At 44.6% G+C, this 21,748-nt stretch overlaps 1 protein-coding gene across 1 annotated transcript in view; it reads right to left on the reverse strand.

The window, feature by feature from the left end:
- ccdc33 (coiled-coil domain containing 33) overlaps positions 1-21,748 on the reverse strand; it is a 241,599-nt gene that overhangs the window by 13,095 nt on the left and 206,756 nt on the right. Inside the window, exons 16-17 of the mRNA XM_052042733.1 lie at positions 4,617-4,812; positions 2,885-2,973 (exon numbers count right to left, since the gene is read on the reverse strand). Of these exons, the coding sequence (XP_051898693.1) occupies positions 2,885-2,973; positions 4,617-4,812 (285 nt within the window). The remainder of the gene's footprint in view (positions 1-2,884; positions 2,974-4,616; positions 4,813-21,748) is intronic.

A 21,748-nucleotide genomic window follows, 5' to 3' on the forward strand; every position in this document is an offset into this window, starting at 1 on the left:
TGCTTGGGCTCGTTTCTAACTGTTACTTTTCTTTACTTGCCTTGCTTGCTGGTACAGACTGCCCTGTATTGTGATGAACATCTAATTAAATGGCTGTAACCATAAGATTTGCTCCTCATTCTTGACTTCCAAAGAACCTTCTGGACAACATCATCCCTAGGTCTAACACTATCTCCCCTCTCATTTTTCAGTCCAGATGAGGGGTCTCAATCTGAATCATCGACTCTCCATTCCTCTCCAACAGATGTGGCCTGACCCGCTGGGTTCCTCCAGCTTTTTGTGTGTTGCTAGGGGATACCTTATTGGGTTGGTGATCCAGTGGCCACGACTAATGATCTAGTTATATGAGTTCATATGCAAAGTGGTAGGTGGGAAAATGGGGTATAGTGGTACAGCTGGTAGAACTGATTTCTTGGATTTCCAGTGGTTCAATCCTGCCCTTCGGTCCTGTGTGTGGAGTTTGCACGTTCTCCCAGTGACTGTATAGGTTTCCCCCAGGTGCTCTGGTTTCCTCCCGCATCCCAAAGACATGTCGGTTGGTAAGTTAAGCAGTCCCTTGTGTGTCAGTGAGGGGTAGAATCTAGGAGGAGTTGATGAGTAAAGTGGGAAGAATAAAATGGGATGAATGTAAATGGGCCAACACGGACTCAGTGGGCCAAAGGGCCTGCTTCCACGACTCTGACACTCAGCAGGTCGGGCGACATTTGTGGAAAGAGAAACAGATTTAATGAAATTTGCGCGTTCTCCCCGTAGCTCTTGGTTTCCACCAGACGTTCTGGTTTCCTCCCACATCTCAAAGTTGTGCCGATCGGTCGGTTCCAGTGCCAGTGGGTGCTGAGGGAGGGTTGGTAATGTTACTGCAGTAATAATCCAGTGTGTGTTCAACTCCCAGCATAACAGGATTCATTTTTAAAAAAGATCTGATTCACAAAATAACTGTCAAAGTGATTACAAAGAACCAAACCAAACGGGTTCACTGATAGAATATAGTCATTCAGCACGGAAACAGGCTTTTCGGCCTACCTTTGCCATGCCAACCATCAAGAACCTATCTATGTCAATCCTATTTTCCAGCATTTGACCCATAGATTAAATGCTGTGGTGTTTCACTTCCTAGACATGTGAAAGTACCTGCTTCTACCACCCCTTCAGGCACTGTTGACCACTTCGGGTTCATGTAAGCCTGAGAGAAGAAACTTTGCTCTCCTTACCCGGCCTGACCCAGTCTAATTCAACCCCAACCCTACCAAAGCCTGACCCTATCCAATTTAACAACCCAACCCAATCACCATCATAAAAATGGTAATCCCAAACATTGTACTGTTAACCCTTTAATTTCCTTTAGTTGTTGTAAAGGGAGAGTAGGGCATTTTTTATAAGGTTCTGCACCAAACCAACAGAGTAGGTGACCTGAGTGAACACCACACGTACAGTTACGTCGCATTGGGCTCAGGTCTGGGAGGCGGAATCTGGACCCGTTGAAATTTGACTCCACTTCCTCAACAACATGGGCGACTCCCTCAGAATGCCCTACTCCCCCTCTACAACAAATAAATGTGTTCAAAGGAAATTAAAGGGTTAACAGTACAATGTTTGGGATTACTATTTCTAAGGTGATGGTTGGGTTGGGTTAAGTTTGACTTGGCTTTCCCTCGGAAGCTACCCAGTTAAACAGCCGTACCAAATCAAAGGTTTACAAAGGAAAGTCAGCACTTTCTCAGAGCAGATGCCTCCACAGACCCTAGGTCACTCAGAAAGTAAGGAATGGAAAATGATGAGACCTTTCCAGCTGCTTTACTCTGAAAGATTTGAAACAGAAATTATTGGGTGTTTCTTGATCTATATTCTTTGGGGTTTCGAAGAATAAGGGGTGATCTTATTGCATTTCACTGTGTGTTTCGATGTACATGTGACTAATAAAGAAATCTTATTATATAACACTGTGCCACAGACCACTGAAGAACAGCTGTGCCATAGAATGGGATTTCCTTCCACACAGGTTGATCACTGCACACATCTGTCCAAATCTACTTCCTCAGGTAAAGCATCACTTGCAGCTTTCCCAACACCATTCTGACTTGGAAACACCTTCACAGTCACTGAGTCTAAATCCGGGAACTCCCAGCTCAACAGCACTGTGGGGGTCAGAAGCACCAGCGATTCCAGAAGGGGTCTCACCACCACCTTCTCAAAGATCGAAAAATGCCCCCCCACCCACTCCTGCCACTGCCAATGAAGCACAAATCCAATAGATAATGAAACCTTCTTGGGGAAATTGGACAATAAATCCAAAGTTGACAGTGCACCTCATAACTGATGAACAGGCAAAATACTTATTATTTTTTTAATTTACTCTTGGCGCAGGATTCCCAGCACAGCAATCGCCTTGGTCTCATTCTTCCCCTCCCATTTCCCTATACCCTCACAACTCATTCTCTCTAACTTGCCCACCAACTCCCCTTTGAGACGTTTGCCCCTTCACTAATTTAGAGTAGGTATGACCTACCAGCAGGAACCAAGTCATGGGGAGAACATGGAAACTCCATGCGAACAGCACTCGAGCTCAGGATCGAACAAGGTCCCAAGAGGTGGGAGGCAGCAGCACTAACTGCTGCAGTGCCCTCCTGCACCACTGTGCCACCTGTGCTGAACATTGACTGGCTTTCAAGATCAAAATACGTACTCAATCACCATTATGAACCCATCAAATGCGGCATAAATCAGGAAAACACCAGATGCATGTGCAGCAATCTATCAGAAGAATCTTAATTACTTAACAGCATGCACAGGCATTAACACGGAGACTCACTGGTTTGCCTGCCTAGGATTCATATTCAGGTAATTTAAAAAATCATCCTCATATCTCTTTAGCCTTTCAACTCACCCGGATTAATTCATTCTGCAGCTGCTGCACCTTATCTTTGCTCTTTAGATGCTCCGCAGTCTCGCTGGCCAGTTTCTGTTTTAATAAGACTGGAACATGAAAGCAACAAAGACAGAGAGGGTGGAATATGAAACCGTAGTTGCATCTCAGTACAGTTCTCATTAAACTTTGTTCTTTCAGCCAACAGATAGAATTGGTAAAGTAAAAACTAGAGAATCCTAGAAACCCTCAGCAGTATCTGTGGAGAGAGGAACAGAGTTAACAGTTTGGGTTGATGACGCTTCATCAGAACTGGGAAAAGTTTGAGATAAAACAAGTTTTAAAATGCAGAGAAAGGGCAAGGGGATGGGAGGAGAGAATGGAGGGGAACTCTGTGACAGGACGGAAGGGTTGGAGGGATGAAAGTGCAAGGTGAAGGAGAGTGGTAACGGGTCAGGAAATGGAACAAGTTAGTCAGGAAAAGGTGAGGACAAATATTTGAAATTACCAAAGGAAAATAGAGTCATAGAATTATACAGCACCAAAACAGGCCCTTTGGCCCAACACGTCCATACCGACCATGGAGCCCATCAAGCAAGTCCCATTTGCCCGTGCTTAGCCCATATTCCTCTAAACCTTTCCTATCCATGTACTTATCCAAATGTCTTTTGAATGTTGTTATTGTACCTGCCTCAACCACTTCCTCTGGCAGCTCATTCCATATATGGACCACCCTCTGCGTGAAGAGGTTGCCCCTCAGGTCGCTTTTAAATCTTTCACCTCTCACCTAAACCCATGCCCTCTAGTTTTTGGCTCCCCTTCCATGGTAAAAAGATGTGTGTTCACCCTAGCTGTGCCCCTCATGATTTTATACACTTCTATAAGGACATCTCTCAACCTCCTGCTCGCCAAGGGATAAAGTCCTAGCCTGCCCAGCCTCTCCCTATAATTCAGGCCCTCAAGTCTTGGCAACATCCTCGTTAATCTCACTGTACCCTTTCCAGTTTAATGATGCCTTTCCTATAACAGGGTGACCAAAGCTGTGCATGATTCACGATTGTGTAACTGTACACAAAACTGAAGAAATGGCTGGAAATCTGAAATTTGGGAATTGTTGCTCAGCTGAAATTGTCAAAGTTATTATTTAGTTCAGAAGCCTGCAGAGTGTCATGTTAGAAGATGAGGTGTTGTTCCTTGAACTGACCTTGAACTTCTTTGCAATAGTATAGGAGAACATGGATGGATCTGTCAACTGGCTACAAAATCATTACAGCACAGAAGAAGATCTGAGTCCACAACTTTCTGACTTGAATCACAGGCAGGGTTACTAAAGCACTGAAACTCTTCGATTAACCCATCAAGTATTAAACCATCGAGGACATCTTCAAGAGGCGGTGCCTCGAGAAGGCGGCATCCATCACTCAGGACCCTCACCACCCGGGACATGCCCTCTTCTCGTTACTACCATCGGGGAGGAGGTACGGGAGCCTGAAGACCCACACTCAACGATTCAGAAACAGCTTCTTCCTCTCCGCCATCAGATTTCTGAACAGTCCATGGACACTAACTCATTATTTTTTGCACTATTTATTTATTTTTGTAATTTATACTAATTTTATATCTTTGCACAAAACAACAAATTTCACATCATCTAAGTCGGTGATAATAAATCTGATTCTGAACACAGAGTAAATTGCAAATTAAACCAAGATGGACCTTAGTCTCATGGTGGCAGTGAGAGTGCTTTACACACCGATTCTGTCCACTATTTCCGCCTTTGTCATTACGTCGATATCTGTGTCATCCAGCAAGGTTTGGCCCAGATTCTGCTGCAGGCTCAGCTCACTGCGCAGTTTGCTGTTTTCGGCTTCCAGTTGCGCCATGTCTTTCCTCAGTTTGATGATGTCAGCGGCCATCTTCTGCATCGCGGCCCGGTAATTCTCCACCTCCTGGGGCACATCAATAAGTCAGAGAGTCAGAGAGTCGTACAGCGCAGAAACAGGCCCTTCGGCATACGTCCACACCTACACTAATCCCACGTACCCGCATTAGGCCTGTAGTGTTCAATGCCTTGGCAATTAAAGTACTAGACGCTTCTTAAATGTCAATCACAAAGAAGGCACGCAGTGGCTCTATGTTAGGAGCTTGAGGAGATTTGGTATGTCACCAAAGGCTCTTACAAATTTCTACAGATGTACAGTGGAGAGCATTCTGACTGGTTGCATCACTGCCTGGTACGGAGGCTCCAATGCACAGGATTGAAAGAGGCTGCAGAGGGCTGTAGACCCAGCCAGCTCCATCATGGGCACAACCCTCCCCGCCATCGAGGACATCTTCAAGAGGCGGTGCCTCAAGAAGGCGGCATCCATCACAAAGGACCCTCACCATCTGGGACATGCCCTCTTCATGGTGCTACCATCGGGGAGGAGGTACAGAAGCCTGAAGACCCACACTCAATGATTCAGAAACAGCTTCTTCCCCTCCGCCATCAAACTGCTGAATGGTCCATGAATCCATGAACACTACCTCGTTATTCCTTTTCTTTGCACTAATTATTTATCTTTGCGATTTATAGATTTTTATGTCTTTGCACTGTACTGCTGCCGCAAAACAACAAACTTCATGTCATCTAAGTCAGTGATAATAGATCTCATTCTGATTGCAGATCCTGGAATCTGGAGCAACCGACAGTCTGCTGGAGGAACTCAGTGGGTCGAGCAGCGTCTGTGGCTGTCTACCTCCCCTCTATTCTTCCATTCCAGACGAAAGGTCTTGCCGCCAAACATCGACTGTCCATTTCCCTCCAGGGATGCTGCCTGACCTGCTGAGTTCCTCAGGCAGTTTGTTTTTCCCCTACTGTGATTCTTCAGACACATTAAACCTTAGACAGGTACAAGAACAAGCAGGGAATGGATGGATATCGACCAAGTGCTGGCAGATGTGTGGTTTAAATTGGCATCACTGTCAGCATTAACATCACGGGCGGAAGGGCCTGTTCCTGTGCTGTACTGTTCTATGTCCTGTGTTCTCTCATATACCATAAAACTTCGTTCATTCTGAACAATTGGTGTAGGACTAGCAGGTCGTCTGGACTATTGGATGTTATTGATATTCCAACACATTTTTAATTCATTTTTTAAAGACGTTACACGGCAACATTGCAGCAAACCTGCTAAGTTGAAAGGGAATGCAGGAAACATGGCCCAGGAAGTTTAAAGGGACATGGGAAACAGGGTCCCGCCTAATGGAAGGGGAACATGGCAAACTTTACCTGGTAAACCAGATGCTGAACTGCCAGAATTTTTGAATGTTCAGACCGCGAATTCTCGGAGTTTTACTGCACTTCATTCTCCCCTCCACATACCGTTAGTCGGGCAGAATCACACACGACCGTCATCCCACCTTTTGCTGAGCTGAGACAGCAGGGCGGCAACTTGAGTTTTGATTAATCTTGGCTCCTGACTTCCAGATCTTGCAGTGCCGACAACACACCTTGGGGGTGAAGGGAATCTATACCCGAGAGGGTAGCGATCTACTACTTTTGTCAGTCTCTGGAGCCCATCATAAGGTAAAGAAACAAGTGGAGCTGAAGGAATGGCATTTCAAAATCTGCCTCTGAAATAATATTGGCCAACACTATGCATTAAAGTCAGCCAATGCCAAAGCCACGCGTTGAAGAACGTATTCGGAGAGTTGAACGCGAGCAAGGAATTTCATTGCACCGTGGTATAGGTGACAATAAACTATGAGCCAGTAAAGGATGGTGAGAATAATAGCAGCTTAGTGTGCTACAGAGTGCTTGCTACTGTCCTTGGAGAAGACTGGACCTACTCCTCCCCACCACCAACCCCTTCTTCAAAACACCTGGCGTTACAAGTTTGAGACAAGGTCTCCAATCCCAAGGGCAGCCAGCTTATCTTGGGAAGGCGGAAAGATGAAGAAATCTTCTCCCTTCAAGCAGAGAAATATAAGTGGTAAATCTTGACAGCAAAGTTAGTTTTTCATTTGTGTTGTTATACTTGAGCAGTCAAGAATTCTAAGTGTTGGCTCTGAAAATGTATCAACCTCAAAACTGAGCAGAGGAATTGGCTTAAGATGTGAATAAAAATGTTAGATATAAATTAGTTTATCAGGTATTATTTGGGTTATTTTCTAAACATTTTTTGAGACTGGAATCATTTTTTGCTGAGACACACAAGAGACTGCAGATGCTGGAATCTGGAGCAACAAATGATCTGCTGGAGGAACTCAGCGGGTCGAGCAGCATCTGCAGGGGGAAAAGGGATTGTGGATGATTCAGGTCGAAACCCTGCATTGTACTTCGTCGAGCCTCTCTTCTGCTCAAAGTATTTGCAACAAGAGATGGAGTTGTTCCTACATACTGAAGATTTGGTACTGTGGGAATTGGCTAGGAAGGCTTAATTCAATGGTTGTGTCTGGGGGTTCCATCCATAGACACCACCATTATGAGTTTGTCCAAAGGACCGATTACTTATATGACACATTTAGATGCTGGGTTCCCTGCATCTCACATTATCCATCCTCTGTTCTGATATTATCCCAAGTAAAGGGCTGCATTTATGACCTATGACCCAAAAACATTTATAAGTACTTTTCAAAAGTTGGAGAAAGAGATAACACTTTCAAAAAAGTGATAACATTTCATAAGTGATAACATAAAGAGATAACATTTTTAGCACTATTGACCTTGACAGCCAATGAAATAGTGATAAAGAAAAGTCATTGCTACACTGTGGGGAACTGGGGACCGCACAGCAGGAGCCGAGAAAAAGTACTTTGATAATTACTATAGACCATAGAACATAGAAACAGGAACAGGCCCTTCAACCTACCATGTTTGGGCTGAACACAATGCCAAATTAAACTAAATCTCTTCTGCCTGCACATGATCCATATCCCTCCATACCCTGCATATTCATGTGTCTATCTAAAAGCCTCTTAAACACCACTATTGTATCTGCTTCCACCACTCCCCCGGCAACCACTGCTCCATGTGTAAAAAACTTGCCCCACACGTCTCCTTTAAACTTTCCCCCTCTCACTTCAAATACATGTCCTCTGGTATTAGACACTTCAACCCTGAGAAAAATATTGTGTCTACTCTTTCCATGCTTCTCATAATTTTACAAATGTCTATCAGGTCTCCCCTCAGCCTCCGGCACTCCAGAGGAAACAACCCAAGTCTTCCCAATCTCTCCTTGTAGCTCATACCCTCGAATCCAGGCAGCAACCTGGTAAACCTCTCCTGTACCTTTTCCAAAGCCTCCACATCCTTCCTGTACTGGGGCGATCAGATGATCTGTTTACACAATATTGGTTGAGGGCGAATTATTGAACAGATGCTCCCTCTTGTACTCGTCGGAAATGGTGTAATGAGATCCCTTGGCATCAATTTGAGAAGGCAGATGGGGCATTGGTTTAACATCTCATCTCAACGCTGCACGTCCTCAGATCACCAAACCCAGTTTTACATCAGGTCTCATCATTTGCTACATTCATCCCTTCAGCTCCAGAATGGGTGATATGAGCTAACTTGGCAGACAAGGCACTGAACTTAGGATCAGCTCTGGTCTATGCCTAACACCTTTGCTTTGTTCAAGCAGGCCTTTGAGGAAGGTAAGAGCAGCTGAACCAGAGATGTGAGTTTGAATCCTAACACTGGGAATAACTATCTGGAATAAATCAGTTATATCAAATAATATTTGCACCTCTCCCAGAGAGATCAGTTGCAATTCTATCCCACTGTTATCAGACTGCTTATAAGCTAAGATATCGTTATTTGTCACATGTACATTGAAACACACAGTGAAATACATCTTTTGCGTAGAGTGTCCTGGGGGCAGCCCGCAAGTGTCGCCACGCTTCCGGTGCCAACGTAGCATGCTCACAACTTCCTGACCTATACATCTAATATTTGGGGAGGGATGGAGGGAGGGAGGGAGAGGGTGGGAGAGAGAGGGGGGGGGGAGAGAGAGAGAGAGAGAGAGAGAGAGGGAGGGAGGGAGAGGGAGAGGGAGGGAGAGAGAGAGAGAGGGAGAGAGAGAGAGAGAGAGACTGACTGAATACTGGTACATTCCTCGCATATTCATGTGTCCATCTAAAAGCCTCTTAAACACCACTATTGTATCTGCTTCCACCACTCCCCCGGCAACCACTGCTCCATGTGTAAAAAACTTGCCCCACACGTCTCCTTTAAACTTTCCCCCTCTCACTTCAAATACATGTCCTCTGGTATTAGACACTTCAACCCTGAGAAAAATATTGTGTCTACTCTTTCCATGCTTCTCATAATTTTACAAACGTCTATCAGGTCTCCCCTCAGCCTCCGTAGATGAAGAACACCCAGAGGAAACCCACACAGACACAGGGAGAACATACAAACTCCTTACAGGCAGTGGCCGGAATTGAACCTGGGTCAGGCACTGTAATAGCGTTATACATTAGAAGATGAACTCTTGATCTCACAATCTACTTCGTTGTGGCCCTTGCACTTTATTTGTCTACCTGGGTTGCACTTTCTCTGTAACTGTAACACTATATTCTGTGTTTTGTTTAACTTTTTGCTCCTTGATGTACTTATGTATGGAATGATCTGTCTGGATGGCACGCAAGCAAAAGCCTTTCACTGTATCTCGGTACATAATAAACCAACTCAATTCCAGTTCAATTAACGAGCCTCCCCTGCCCCGTCCCTCTCGGCCAGCACCACCCCCACGTGTCATTCAACCACTCCTGGTCTTCATGCCTTCCTTCTCTCTGCCTCTTCCCCTTCTCTTCAATTAAAAACATACTTAGAAACCAAGTAACTTCTCCCAGTTCTGATGAAAAGTCATCGACCGAAAAGGTTTCTCTCTCCACAGACGCTGCCCGACTGGTGAGTACTCCCACCATTTTCTATTTTCTTTTCCTACATCCAGCTCCTGCAGTTCTTTAGAACTCAATAGAGGCCCAAGGACAGCTTCTATCTCGCTGTTATAAGACCATTGAACAGTTCCCTAGCACGATAAGATGGACTCTTGACCTCACGATCTACCTCATTATGATCTTGCAACTTATTGTCTACCCGCACTGCACTTTCTCTGTAACTGTAACACTTTATTCTGCATTCTGTATTGTTTTACCTTGTACTACCTCAATGAACTGTGTAATGAACTGATCTGTATGAACAGTATGCAAGATAAGTTTTTCACTGTACCTCGGCACACATGACAATAATAAACCAATTCCAATTCCAATTTTTTGCTTTTTGATGAATGTGTATACTTGTGGGAGCTTGCTGTGCACTGACCGGCCACCCAGTTTGCAATGCAAGGAGCTGTGCGACATCCAAGAGTCACGAAAGGTGTCATAGAACTGCAGGGCTTGGGGGAATGAGACCAGGTCCTGGGGCCACCTGGTGTGAGCTGCCATTCGGATTCAACAATGGAGGGTGGGATTGAACCCGAGCATCTGTCGGGGTATGTGGGGGCTCAAGGAAGGTGAGATGTAGTGGTGGGCGTTTAGACTATAAGACCATGATATAGGAGCAGAATTAGGCCATTTGGCCCATCGTTTGCTCCGCCATTCAATCATGGCTGATATTTTTTTGTTTTCAACCCCATTCTCCCGCTTTCTCCCTGTAACCCTTAACCCCCTACCAATCAAGAACCTATCAGTCTCTGCCTTAAATACATCCAATGACTTGGCCTCCACAGCCGTCTGTTGCAATGAATTCCACAGATTCACCACCCTCTGGCTGAAGAAATTCCTCCTTATCTCAGTTTCAAATGCACGTCCCTTCATTCTGAGATTGTGCCCTCGGATCCTGGATTCTCCTACTAATGGAAGCATCCCCTCTATCCATGCCTTTCAGTATCCAGTAGGTTTCAATGAGATTTTCCCCTCATCCTTCTTAACACTGCCATTTGAGTATGATTCAAAAAAAAGTCTGCTTAAGACTGTCAGCCAAAGATAAACATTTCTGAAGTCACAATCCTCTGTTAAGAATGTGAAGGACTATCTAATCTTCACACATCAAGGTTTGTTGAGGAAATCTGTCCAAAATATATCATTTACTTTTGAAATTATCTTTGGCAAAGGTACAGGCTGAGACACAGATAAGGAGACCTTCACCACACAGCTGGGACAGGCAGTGAATTCTGCATTTGCTAATTCCCTGCCTCCCACTCCACTGAAATTTTCCAGGTTCCACTTAATTATATCCCTGTTGGTTGTACATGCTGGAACTAATGCAGCATGTGTCGTTGTCCCCAAGCCTGTCAACGTCTTGCCACTTTACCAGAAGGTTTTAATGGTTAATCCCTTTGCAAAGATGGCACCTGGGAGATGTATGATATGTTGCAGGACAGCACTGCCCCCCCCCCGTCTAACCCCACACCACTCCACCCAGCATAGCTCACACCTACCAAAGAAACTCACACACACACACACAACACACACACACACAACACACACACACACACACACACACACACACACACACACACACACACACACACACACACACACACACACACACACACACACACACAGAAGGAAGCCATTCAGCCCATGGTGTGCATTCTTGCCAGAAAGGAGCTTTCAGGCCTACTTCCCAGCTCACAGCTCTGTAGATTGCTTCGGGCACTGGTTACATTGGACATAGGTCTCTGCCTCCACACCCTGTCAGGCACCCAAGTTCCAGAGCACTGCTCCCCTTTGGCTGATATAAAACAGTGCCACTCCAATCACACTAACTTAAAACCATGCTTCCTCATCACTGACCTGAAGTCAGACTGCATGAGGCGCAGTTGGCCATACTTTGGTCCTGTCCCTTTAAGCCTCAAGACCCAACAGCTCCATCTGCCAAAGAATCAGAGGCTAATTGTTCACAAGCATACTCTGAATGCAGCGACAAGGTATCTAAGCTGTTTGTCCTTAATAGGTAAAAGAGAGCCTAAAGCACCTTTTCCAACCTCAGGATTTCCGAATCCCTTAACAGCTGATGTTCAGAGGGCACACACTAGTGTTGTCTGCAAAATGCAGCATACCTTTGCCTGAAAGATGCATTTTCTTTTGCAAATAACTTCTTGTTCAAATAAGATATAAAGTAATTGGAGAACTTATTCAGACACTCTAATTAAATTCCAAACACACACATATTTTGCATATTTCAATTGAAATATAAGATCTTTCAATCCCATCCTTTGTACTTGCTACATAATTCATTGGGGTTATTTTAATTTTAAATGAGGAGCCTGATGCTCCTACATAAATGGTCGGATTGGCAAAGCTCGGCTAAGTGCATTCCTTCCTTCATTTCATACATCTGTTCTAGTTGAAGGTCTAATGTGTTCTTGTTTTCACACTCTGCTGCCTTAACACATCAAGCTCTCCGTAAGGCTTAAATTTGACTGAACAGACAACGCAAGTTATGACTGTGAAACCTACTGGCCTTTGTGATTACCCACGCACAGCACACGCACATATAGAAACGTTCAGATATACAATGTACATAAAAATGCATCCACATAGAGAAACACACAATCACATACAGACAAGCAGATATTTACACACACACACACACACACACACACACACTCAAAGAGACAAATATACTGTATACTGTACTCAAAGCAAACAGAAACACACAACCAAGGACGTATTTACCCTACCCACACACACACACACACACACACACACACACACATATACACACATGAACAGATACAGACACACACACAGATACTCAGAGACACAAACATATAATATACACAAAGCAGACACACATATAAACACAAAATGAAGGACATTTTTACAAACACACAGAGATAGAGACAGACAGAAGCACTCATACTGAGACAAACATACTGTATATAAAAACACACACAATTTACACAGAAAACACAGAAATTACATGCAGACATTACACACACACACACACAAACACACACACACACACACACACACACACACACACACACACACACACACACACACACACACACACACACACAGAGGAAATAGTTTCTCTTTCTTATCCCTATTATCTCAAACACAGAGCAGCCTAAACACACAATTGGTAGAAAACGTGATGAGACATTGCTTCCACCTCACTGGAAACATTTGCTGCTGAAACTAACTCTCAAAAGCTGTGGTCAATATTTATAACAAAGCAGCATTTATCAAGTTTGAACCATAAGAAGAAAATTACTGGAAATACAGAATACAGAAGTCAAAATGCCTGCAGCAGATACAGGCGTGACTTACAGAAAAGAACTGGGTGCTCGTGTGACAAAGGAAGGAAATATTTAATGGGCTTTAGTGAAAGAGAAAATCAATGAAAGTAATTACATGGTACATGCAGCGGAGAATCAGACCATTCAGCCCGATTTCTCCCTGCTGGTGCCAATGCTCCAGCAATGGAAGAGCCGGTTTCCGTGTCGTGTTACTCTATGACTCTAATAACAACTCCCATTCCTATGACACCTTTAATTTAGCAAAAGCTTTCTACTGTGTTTCTCAGGAGCAACTCAGACAAGAAGTGATACCAAGCATTGTAGGAGATATTAGGGCAGGTGAATAAAAGCTTGGTCGAAGGAGCACCTTTAATGGAGGATAAGAAAGGGATGAGGGATTGGGGAGGGAATCCCAGAGCTCAGGGACTCAAGCGGCTCAAGGAATGTTGCCAGTGATGGAGCAATTAAATTAAAAGATGGGTAAGAATCAGTGCTGTAGGAGGGTAGATGTATTGGAGAGTTTTAGGACTGGAAGCGATGACAGAAAGGGAGGAGTGCTCAACATGGACACAACCTTCCTCACAGTCAGTCCATTCCTGAGCTCACAAACTATCTGCTAGAGGAACCCAGTGGGCTGAGCAGCAATTGTGGGGGTGGGGAAAGAATTGCCAACGTTTCGGGTCGAAACCCCGCATCCTCAACAACACTCAAGAAACTCGACACCACGCAGGACATAGCAGCCTGCTTGATGGGCCTCCCATCCACAACCATTCACTCACTCCACCACCGACACACACAGCAGTTTACACCATCTACAGGACGCACTGCAGCAACTCACCAAGACTCCTCAGACAGCACCTCCCAAACCCACCGCCTCCACCAGCTGGAAGGTCAGGGGCAGCAAAAGCCCGGGGAACACCACCCCCTGGAAGTTGCCCTCTGAGCCACACACCATTCCGACTTGGAACTATATCGCCGTTCCTTCACTGTCGTTGGGTGAAAATCCTGGAACTCCCTCCCTGATGGCATTGTGGGTGTACCCACACCTCTAGGACTGCAGTGGTTCAAGAAGGCAGCTCACCACCACTTTCTCAAGGGCAACTAGGGACGGGCAATTAAATGCTGGCTCAGCCTGTGAAGCCCACAACTTGAACGAATATATATATGAAAACAGCACAGTCACTAAGCTCTGATTTACAATGTTCTTAAGATATGTTAACCTGACCTTCAATCCCACCAAAACTGAGACTGGTCGGTTCCTTTGGGGAAAGGGGATTAAGAAATGTTGAAATGAGCCAGGTCGAAGAAGATAGAATGAATGTTGGGACAGATATGAGGGGCTGAATGGTCCACTCCTCTGCCAATGTTCCTGTCTTCACACCGTGAGGGTCTGTAGAGGGTGGACGGAGGCAAACCACTTCTTCTGGTGAAGGAATCTAAGACTCAGACCTTCAGAAAGGCTGCTGTTTGCAAAGTGGTGGAGGTTGGAATTTACTTCCACAAACAGCTCATCTTATATCTGAGTGATCGATCGAATGAAGCCAGGGAGATAGGGAAAAGGCACATACACTGAGCTAGGTGACAGAGCCATGATCTTACTGAATGGGGAAACAGGTTTGAGGGGTAAAATGACCTTCTCCTGCTTCTGTGATATTATTTCCCATTTGTTTATTTCAGATTTTGACCACTTAACAAAAAAATCTCCACGAGGCTTGCTCATTTGCATCCGTACCGAGTTCAGCATTAAGTGAGCAGAGAAAGCTGGGTCACTAATATCTAATAGTGTATTCCTGGTGGTGGGCTGACAGCTTGGGTGATTATCGGCGGGTGATTGAAGGCTCCTCTGGACCTCCCCTGGGTCTATGGAGTGAAATTGCGTTTCTAATTGAAATGTTTGCAGGGAAGATTCATGATTACACAAGAGATAGAACCTCAATCAAATACACAGCTCTTGAATGCCCAGCTCATGATGGAGCTGAAATAACAGCAATCATATGGGTCACAAATCAAGCTTGGGTCTGACTGCATTGAATATTAAACACGATAAAAGAGATCGGGTATCTTTGCTGCTTGTCTGAACCCTGAGACACAATAGCTTGGCCGTTCTTGATTTTCTGTTCACAGGCAATGAACATGTCGTCAAAGTCCAACTTTCCCCAAACATGGCTTTCAGAACATACGAACAAAAGAAGTACAGACAGTTCCCGGGTAACGAACATTCCGTTTTTAAAGACGTCTTTAAGTCGATTTTGTCCGTAAGTTGGAAAATACACAAAAATCACTAGATATGGTAACCACATCTCCACAGTTTTTGAATGGCTTCAAAAACACATAAGACTTATAAGAAAGAACAATTACTAAAAGTGGAGAGAGAGAGAGGAAACTAGTTCTGCCGCTCATAGGAAGGAACATTTGTATGCATGTCGGACTAATATTTTGGGAGCTCACTTGTATGTAAGGGTGTCCGTAATTCAGGTGTTTGTAACCCAGGAACAACATGTAGAAGCAGGAGTAGGCCATTTGGCCCCTTCTGCCTGCCCCACCATTCAATAAGATCACAGCTGATCTTTTCCCTCAGGGCCTCTTTCCTGCACTAACCCCATACTCCTCAACCCCCTTAATATCAAAAAATCTATCAATCGCTTTTTTCAATACACTCAGCAACTGAGTCTCCACCACCCCCTTGAATAGAGGATTCTAAAGATTCATTATCTTCAAAGTGAAGAAATTTCCTCTCAGCTCTGTCCTGAATATCCTACCCCTTATTTTGGGACTGTGATCCTTGGTTCTAGAAACAGTGGCCTGGGTAACATCATACCTCCGACTACCCTGTCAGGAATTTTGTATGTTTCAATGAGATCACTTCTCGTTCTCTTAAACTCTTCTAAGACTAAGATGTGTTAATATCTCCTCATAGAAGAATCCTCCACCGGCTCCCCTCCCACCCCATTCCAGGAGAGTGTCAGGTGAACCTTTGTTGCACTCCCTTGATTATGAAGGTATCCCTCCTTATGTAGGCAGACCAGACTTATACACAATATTCCAGCTGCAGTCTCACTAGGGCCCTACATTACTTCAGTACGTCCAAACTCTATTAGTTGAGCCTTACAGTGGACACAAGTTGCATAGAGAATTAATGATGATGCAGCTGAGTCAGATTACAGACAAATTTTTTTTGCGATATTATTGTTTAAATGCTAATTATATTGATATTCATTTTGCTTGTTAATAATTGTAAATAACTCTAAACGTCAGCCAGATTAAATTCCCAACACTCTTACAAAAAAGGACACATGTACATTTCTATAGTGCCTTTCATGGCTTCAGGACATGCCAGAGATCCCCAAAGCCATTGCAGTATGTTTTGAAGTGTAGCCACTGGTGTGTTGCAGCTGGGGAGGTCATGTTGATCACATGCCCTTCTCTGGACCCTGGAAGCAGACATGTTGTTCTGAGCTCTGTCACGGAAAGGGATTACCAGATGTACAAAGGATTCAAGGACATGCTCAGTGCCTCCTTGAAGAAATCCAGCATCCCCACTGCTGGACTCCTGGAATAGTCAGATTTCTATAGATGTACTGTGTATCTATAGATATATAGATGGATAGATGTACAGTGGAGAGCATTCTGACTGGTTGCATCACAGCCTGGTATGGAGGCTCCAATGCACAGGATCGCAAGAGGCTGCAGAGTGTTGTAGACTCAGCCAACTCCATCACGGGCACAACCCTCCCCACCATCGAGGACATCTTCAAGAGACGGTCCTTCAAGAAGGCAGCATCCATCACTAAGGATCCTCACCATCTGAGGTATGCCCTCTTCTCATTACTACCGTCGGGGAGGTGGCAAAGGAGCCTGAAGACCCACACTCAATGATTTAAGAACAGCTTCTTCCCCTCCGCCATCAGATTTCTGAACGATCCATGAACACTACCTCATTATTCCTTTCTTATGCACTACTTATTTTTGTAATTTATAGTAATTTTTATGTCTTTGCACTGTACTGCTGCCGCAAAACAACAAATTTCACATCAGATAAGTCAGTGATAATAAATCTGATTCTGAGATATGTGAGCAGGATGAGAGGAGCAAGGGACCTCTCAGGAAGTTCAGGACTTCCACATTTCTGTGAGCAATGCTCCAGTGGGATTCAGATTGCTTTGGGTTCACCAGATGATTCCTGGCATGGAGGCGACTGCTGTATAGCGAGAGGTTGAGTCAACTACACCTTTATTTACCAGACTCTAGAAGAATGAGAGGGGGGCATCTCACTGAAATTACAAACTTCTGACAGGGTTAGACAAACTGAATGTAGGGGGGATATTTCTCCTGATGGGGACGGGAGGGACGGGGGGAGATGCTCATAGTCCTAGGCTGCAAGATTTTAGGACTGGAATGAGGAGAAATGTCTTCACTCACAGGGAATAAACGTGTGGAATGATCCACCACAGAGGACTGTACAGGCCAAGTTACTGAAGAAGAAGACAGATTTTTATTTGGACACAAGAGGCATCAATGAATATGTGGAGCGGGTGGGGCATGGTATTGAGGAGGATGATTTGTGCTGGGACGTCTGTTGTTTGTGATATTTGTCAATGATTCGGCTGAAAATGTAGACGGGTGGATTAGCAAGTTTGTGGATGACACCAAGATTGGTGGACTTGTGGACGGTGTAAAGGACGATCAAAGAATACAGCGGGATTTAGATTAGTTACAGATATGGGCAGAGAAGTAGCAGATGGAGTTTAATCTGGGCAAGTGTGAGGTGTTGCACTTGGGGAGGTCAAATGAAAGGAGAAAGTACACAGTTAACGGTAGTCCCCTTAACAGAGGGAACTTGCGGTCCAGGTCCATTGTTCACTGAAAGTGGCTACACAAGTAGATAAGGTGGTAAAGAAGGCATATGGAATGCCTTCACTGGTAGGGGTGTTGAGCATAAGAGTAAGGAAGGCATACCACAACTGTATAAAACATTAGTAAGACCGCACAGAGTATTGCGTGCAGTTCTGGTCGCCCTATTATAGGAAGGATGTGGACACGGTGGACAGGGTGCAGAAGAGGTTTACCAGGATACCACCTGGATTAAAGGGTATAAGGAAAGATTGGACAAACTTGGCTTGTTCCCCCTAGGGAGTCAGAGGCTGAGGGGAGACCTGATAGAGGTGTTTAAAATAATGAGGGGCATAGATAAGGTCAGTATCTTTTTCCCAGGATAGAAATGTCAAACATCAGAGGACACGCTTTTAAGGTTAGAGGGAGGAAGTCTTAAGGTGACGTGAGGGACAAGTTTTTTACGCAGAGAGTGGTGGGTGCCTGGAGTGGGTTACCAGGGGTAGTAGTGGAAGCAGGCAGTTTGGTGGAGTTTAAGAGGCTTTTAGATAGACACATGAATACGAAGGGAATGGAGGGATGTGGATGATACACAGGAGGAGGACATTTAGTATAAATTGGCATCAAGATCAGCACAACATTGTGGGCCGAGTGGCCTGTCCAGTGCTGTACTGTTCTATGTTCTGTGATAAGCCACGATCATACAGAATGGTGGAACAGGCTTGGACCAAATGGCCAATCCCTGCTCCTATTGGCGACTGTCCATTTCCCTTCACAGATGCTGCCTGACTCCTGAGTTCTCCAGCATTCTGTTCTTTTGCTTCTGCTCTTATTTTCTATGTTTTCACGTCAGTCTGGCTGCCTTCCCTGCACCAAGTCTGTAACCAGTGTTCTGGATTACGTACTCAATTCTCTGGATGAACCAAAGAACATTTCTGACTCAGGAATGGCTGAGCTAAAATGACCCACTTTGGTGATTATTTAAGGTGTTCCCAGTCACTTAAAGCGCTGGACTTGGACCACATTTGTGAGAAACAACTCTTTTAAAATTGAAATATGACAAAAGAATTAAGTTGGCACAGGAATATAAACGTAATGTACACCATAAAATGAGTTCAGTGAGACAGCAGAAGAAACTACCAGTGCAGGGTTGAATATAAATTAATTCTAATGAATGCCTCAATTTTAATCCCTGCGGGGATAACTTCAGTTGGATGGAGATGCCTCTAAAGCAATGTTTCTCCTGGTTAAGCAGCAAGTGGCTGCTTCCTGCAGTCTTCCCATTTGTCTCAGGGGGCGCTCACGCTCCACTGTTGGGGCTGCCTTATTTACTGCCATCCATTTGGAGGAGCTAGCACGCTTCTGTTGTGTTAAAGGTTCACTGTGCAGCCATTGGAACTCACCGCACCTTCATTATGGAAAAGACAGACATTGCGCCCTCCCTGTGACTATCTCCCTGGGATACACTTTAAAGATGTTTCATGCAGTCTCAATATAAATGCAAATATTACTGTAATGGGCATATTTAGCCCAATCACAGTCATCATTGAGTCTTTAGATTTTCATTTAGTTGAGACAGAGTATGGTGCAGAGGGTAGAGGTTATGTCACTGGACTTGTAATACAAAGGCCAGGACTAATGGTCTGGAGACAGAAGCTCAACTCTCATCAGGGCAGCTAGGAAATTAATTAATTAATCTGCAATGCAAAGCTAACGTCAGTATGTTGACCATGAAATGGCAAAACACATCTGGTTCACAAATGTACTTCAGGGTAAGAAACCTGCTCTCCTTACCTGGGCTGGTTCCTAGATGTGATTTCAGACCTGCGGCAGTGTGGCTGACTGAAATGGCTCAGCAAGTTCAGTGGGAATTAGGAATGGCCAACTATTGATTACAATGAAACCTCCAGCCGTACAATGAGCAGCCGTACTGGTCGCCTCATTATAGGAAGGATGTGGAAGCTTTAGAGAGGGTGCAGAGGAGATTTACCAGGATGCTGCCTGGATTGGAGAGCATGTCTTGTGAGGACAGGTTGAGTGAGCTAGGGCTTTTCTCTTTGGAGAGAAGGAGGATGAGAGGTGACCTGATAGAGGTGTACAAGATGATAAGAGGCATAGATCGAGTGGACAGTCAGAGACTTTTTCCAAGGGCGACAATGGCTAACACAAGGGGACATAATTTTAAGGTGATTGGAGGAAAGCATAAGGGGTCGTCAGGGGTAAGTTTTTTTACACAGAGAGTAGTGGGTGTGTGGAACGCACTGCCAGCAGAGGTTGTGGGGGCAGATACATTAGGGACATTTAAGAGACTCTTAGATAGACAATGAATGATAGAGAAATGGGGGGCTGTGTGGGAGGGAAGGGTTAGATAGATCTTAGAGCAGGATGAAATGTCAGCACAACATTGTGGGCCGAAGGGCCTGTACTGTGCTGTAGTGTTCTATGTTCTAATGAGCAGCACTACGTCAGTCTGTGCATTGTGTTGGCCTTTGGAAGGTTCCTGCACTTACCTGCTCATCATAGAAATCAAAAACAAACTGGAGATGCTGGAAATCTGAAATAAAAATGGAAAATACTGGAAACACTCAGCAGGTCAGACAGCAGCTGTGGAGAGAAACAGAGTTAACGTTTCAGCTCGAAGACTGTTCATTCATGGGTCTGATTAAGAGTCTTCAACGTGAAATATTAACTCTGTTTCCCTTTCCACTGAGAGTGCCCGACCCAGTGAGTATTTCCAGCATTTTCTGTTTTTATTACCTGCTTCTAACATCTGTTCACACAGCTGGTAAGAACATCTGCATAAATTGGTCAGATTCGCTTTGGTAGTTCTTAGTGAATGCAGCTAATTTATATCAGACCCACAGCTGGGAGTATGAGATCCACACATCGGGAAACACAATGCTGGACATGTCTCCAACAACAATAAGTTGCATTCATATAGCGTTCATGCGGATTTGATGTGCCAGCTCAATGGGACCACTTTTGCCTCTCAGTCAAAAGGCTATGGGGTCAAGTCCCATACTTGAGGCCTGAACACAAAAACCTCGGCTGACACCGTGATGCAGGACTAAGGGAGTGCTGCACCGTCCGAAGTGCCAAATGCAGGCAAATGGGAATAGCTTAGATGGGCAACTTGGTTGGCATGGACGAGTTGGGCCGAAGGGCCTGTTTCTGTGTTGTATTACTCTATGCCTCTAAATGCATGTTTACTCCTATTATCATTTTCTAATGTTCTTAGTGATAGATCCTAACATTTTCCCTACTACTGGGGTCAGGCTAGTTCCTTGTTCTCTCTCCTCCTCTCTCTCGTTTCCTACATGGTGGTCATTAATGAACTCTAGAATGTTGATGGCAGTGAATTCAACCTCTAATTGACTTTATTTTGCTTCCATCCAGAGAGTGTCTGAGAAGTGACTTTAAGAGGACATTTCTGATCTACATACAACCATAACCACTACACCATGCTCTAAACCCAAAATACCCATAAGCAACATCATGACAGATCGTCCAGCTTAAAACGAAACAAGACAGGACAATCTTGTCCCCAGTAATTATTTCAAAATGAATTATGAGTTGATGATCTAATCAGGGCACTCAAATGACAGCATAAATCACCAAAAGCAAAGCTCCTTTAGTTGACCAATATTATCATAACTCTAAGATTGGATTAGAACATTAAATTCACTTAGAGCTTTCCATCCTTGTTACATTATGTGTAAGCTCTGTTTCCAATGAGTTGCTGTGTGTCCGAGCAGTCCATCAGTTTATCTCAGCTGTCAGACACGAATGCAGCCCTTCACTGTGCAATGCTGAGTCC

This window comes from Pristis pectinata, chromosome 32 (assembly GCF_009764475.1).
Source record: "Pristis pectinata isolate sPriPec2 chromosome 32, sPriPec2.1.pri, whole genome shotgun sequence".
Lineage (NCBI taxonomy): Eukaryota > Metazoa > Chordata > Chondrichthyes > Rhinopristiformes > Pristidae > Pristis > Pristis pectinata.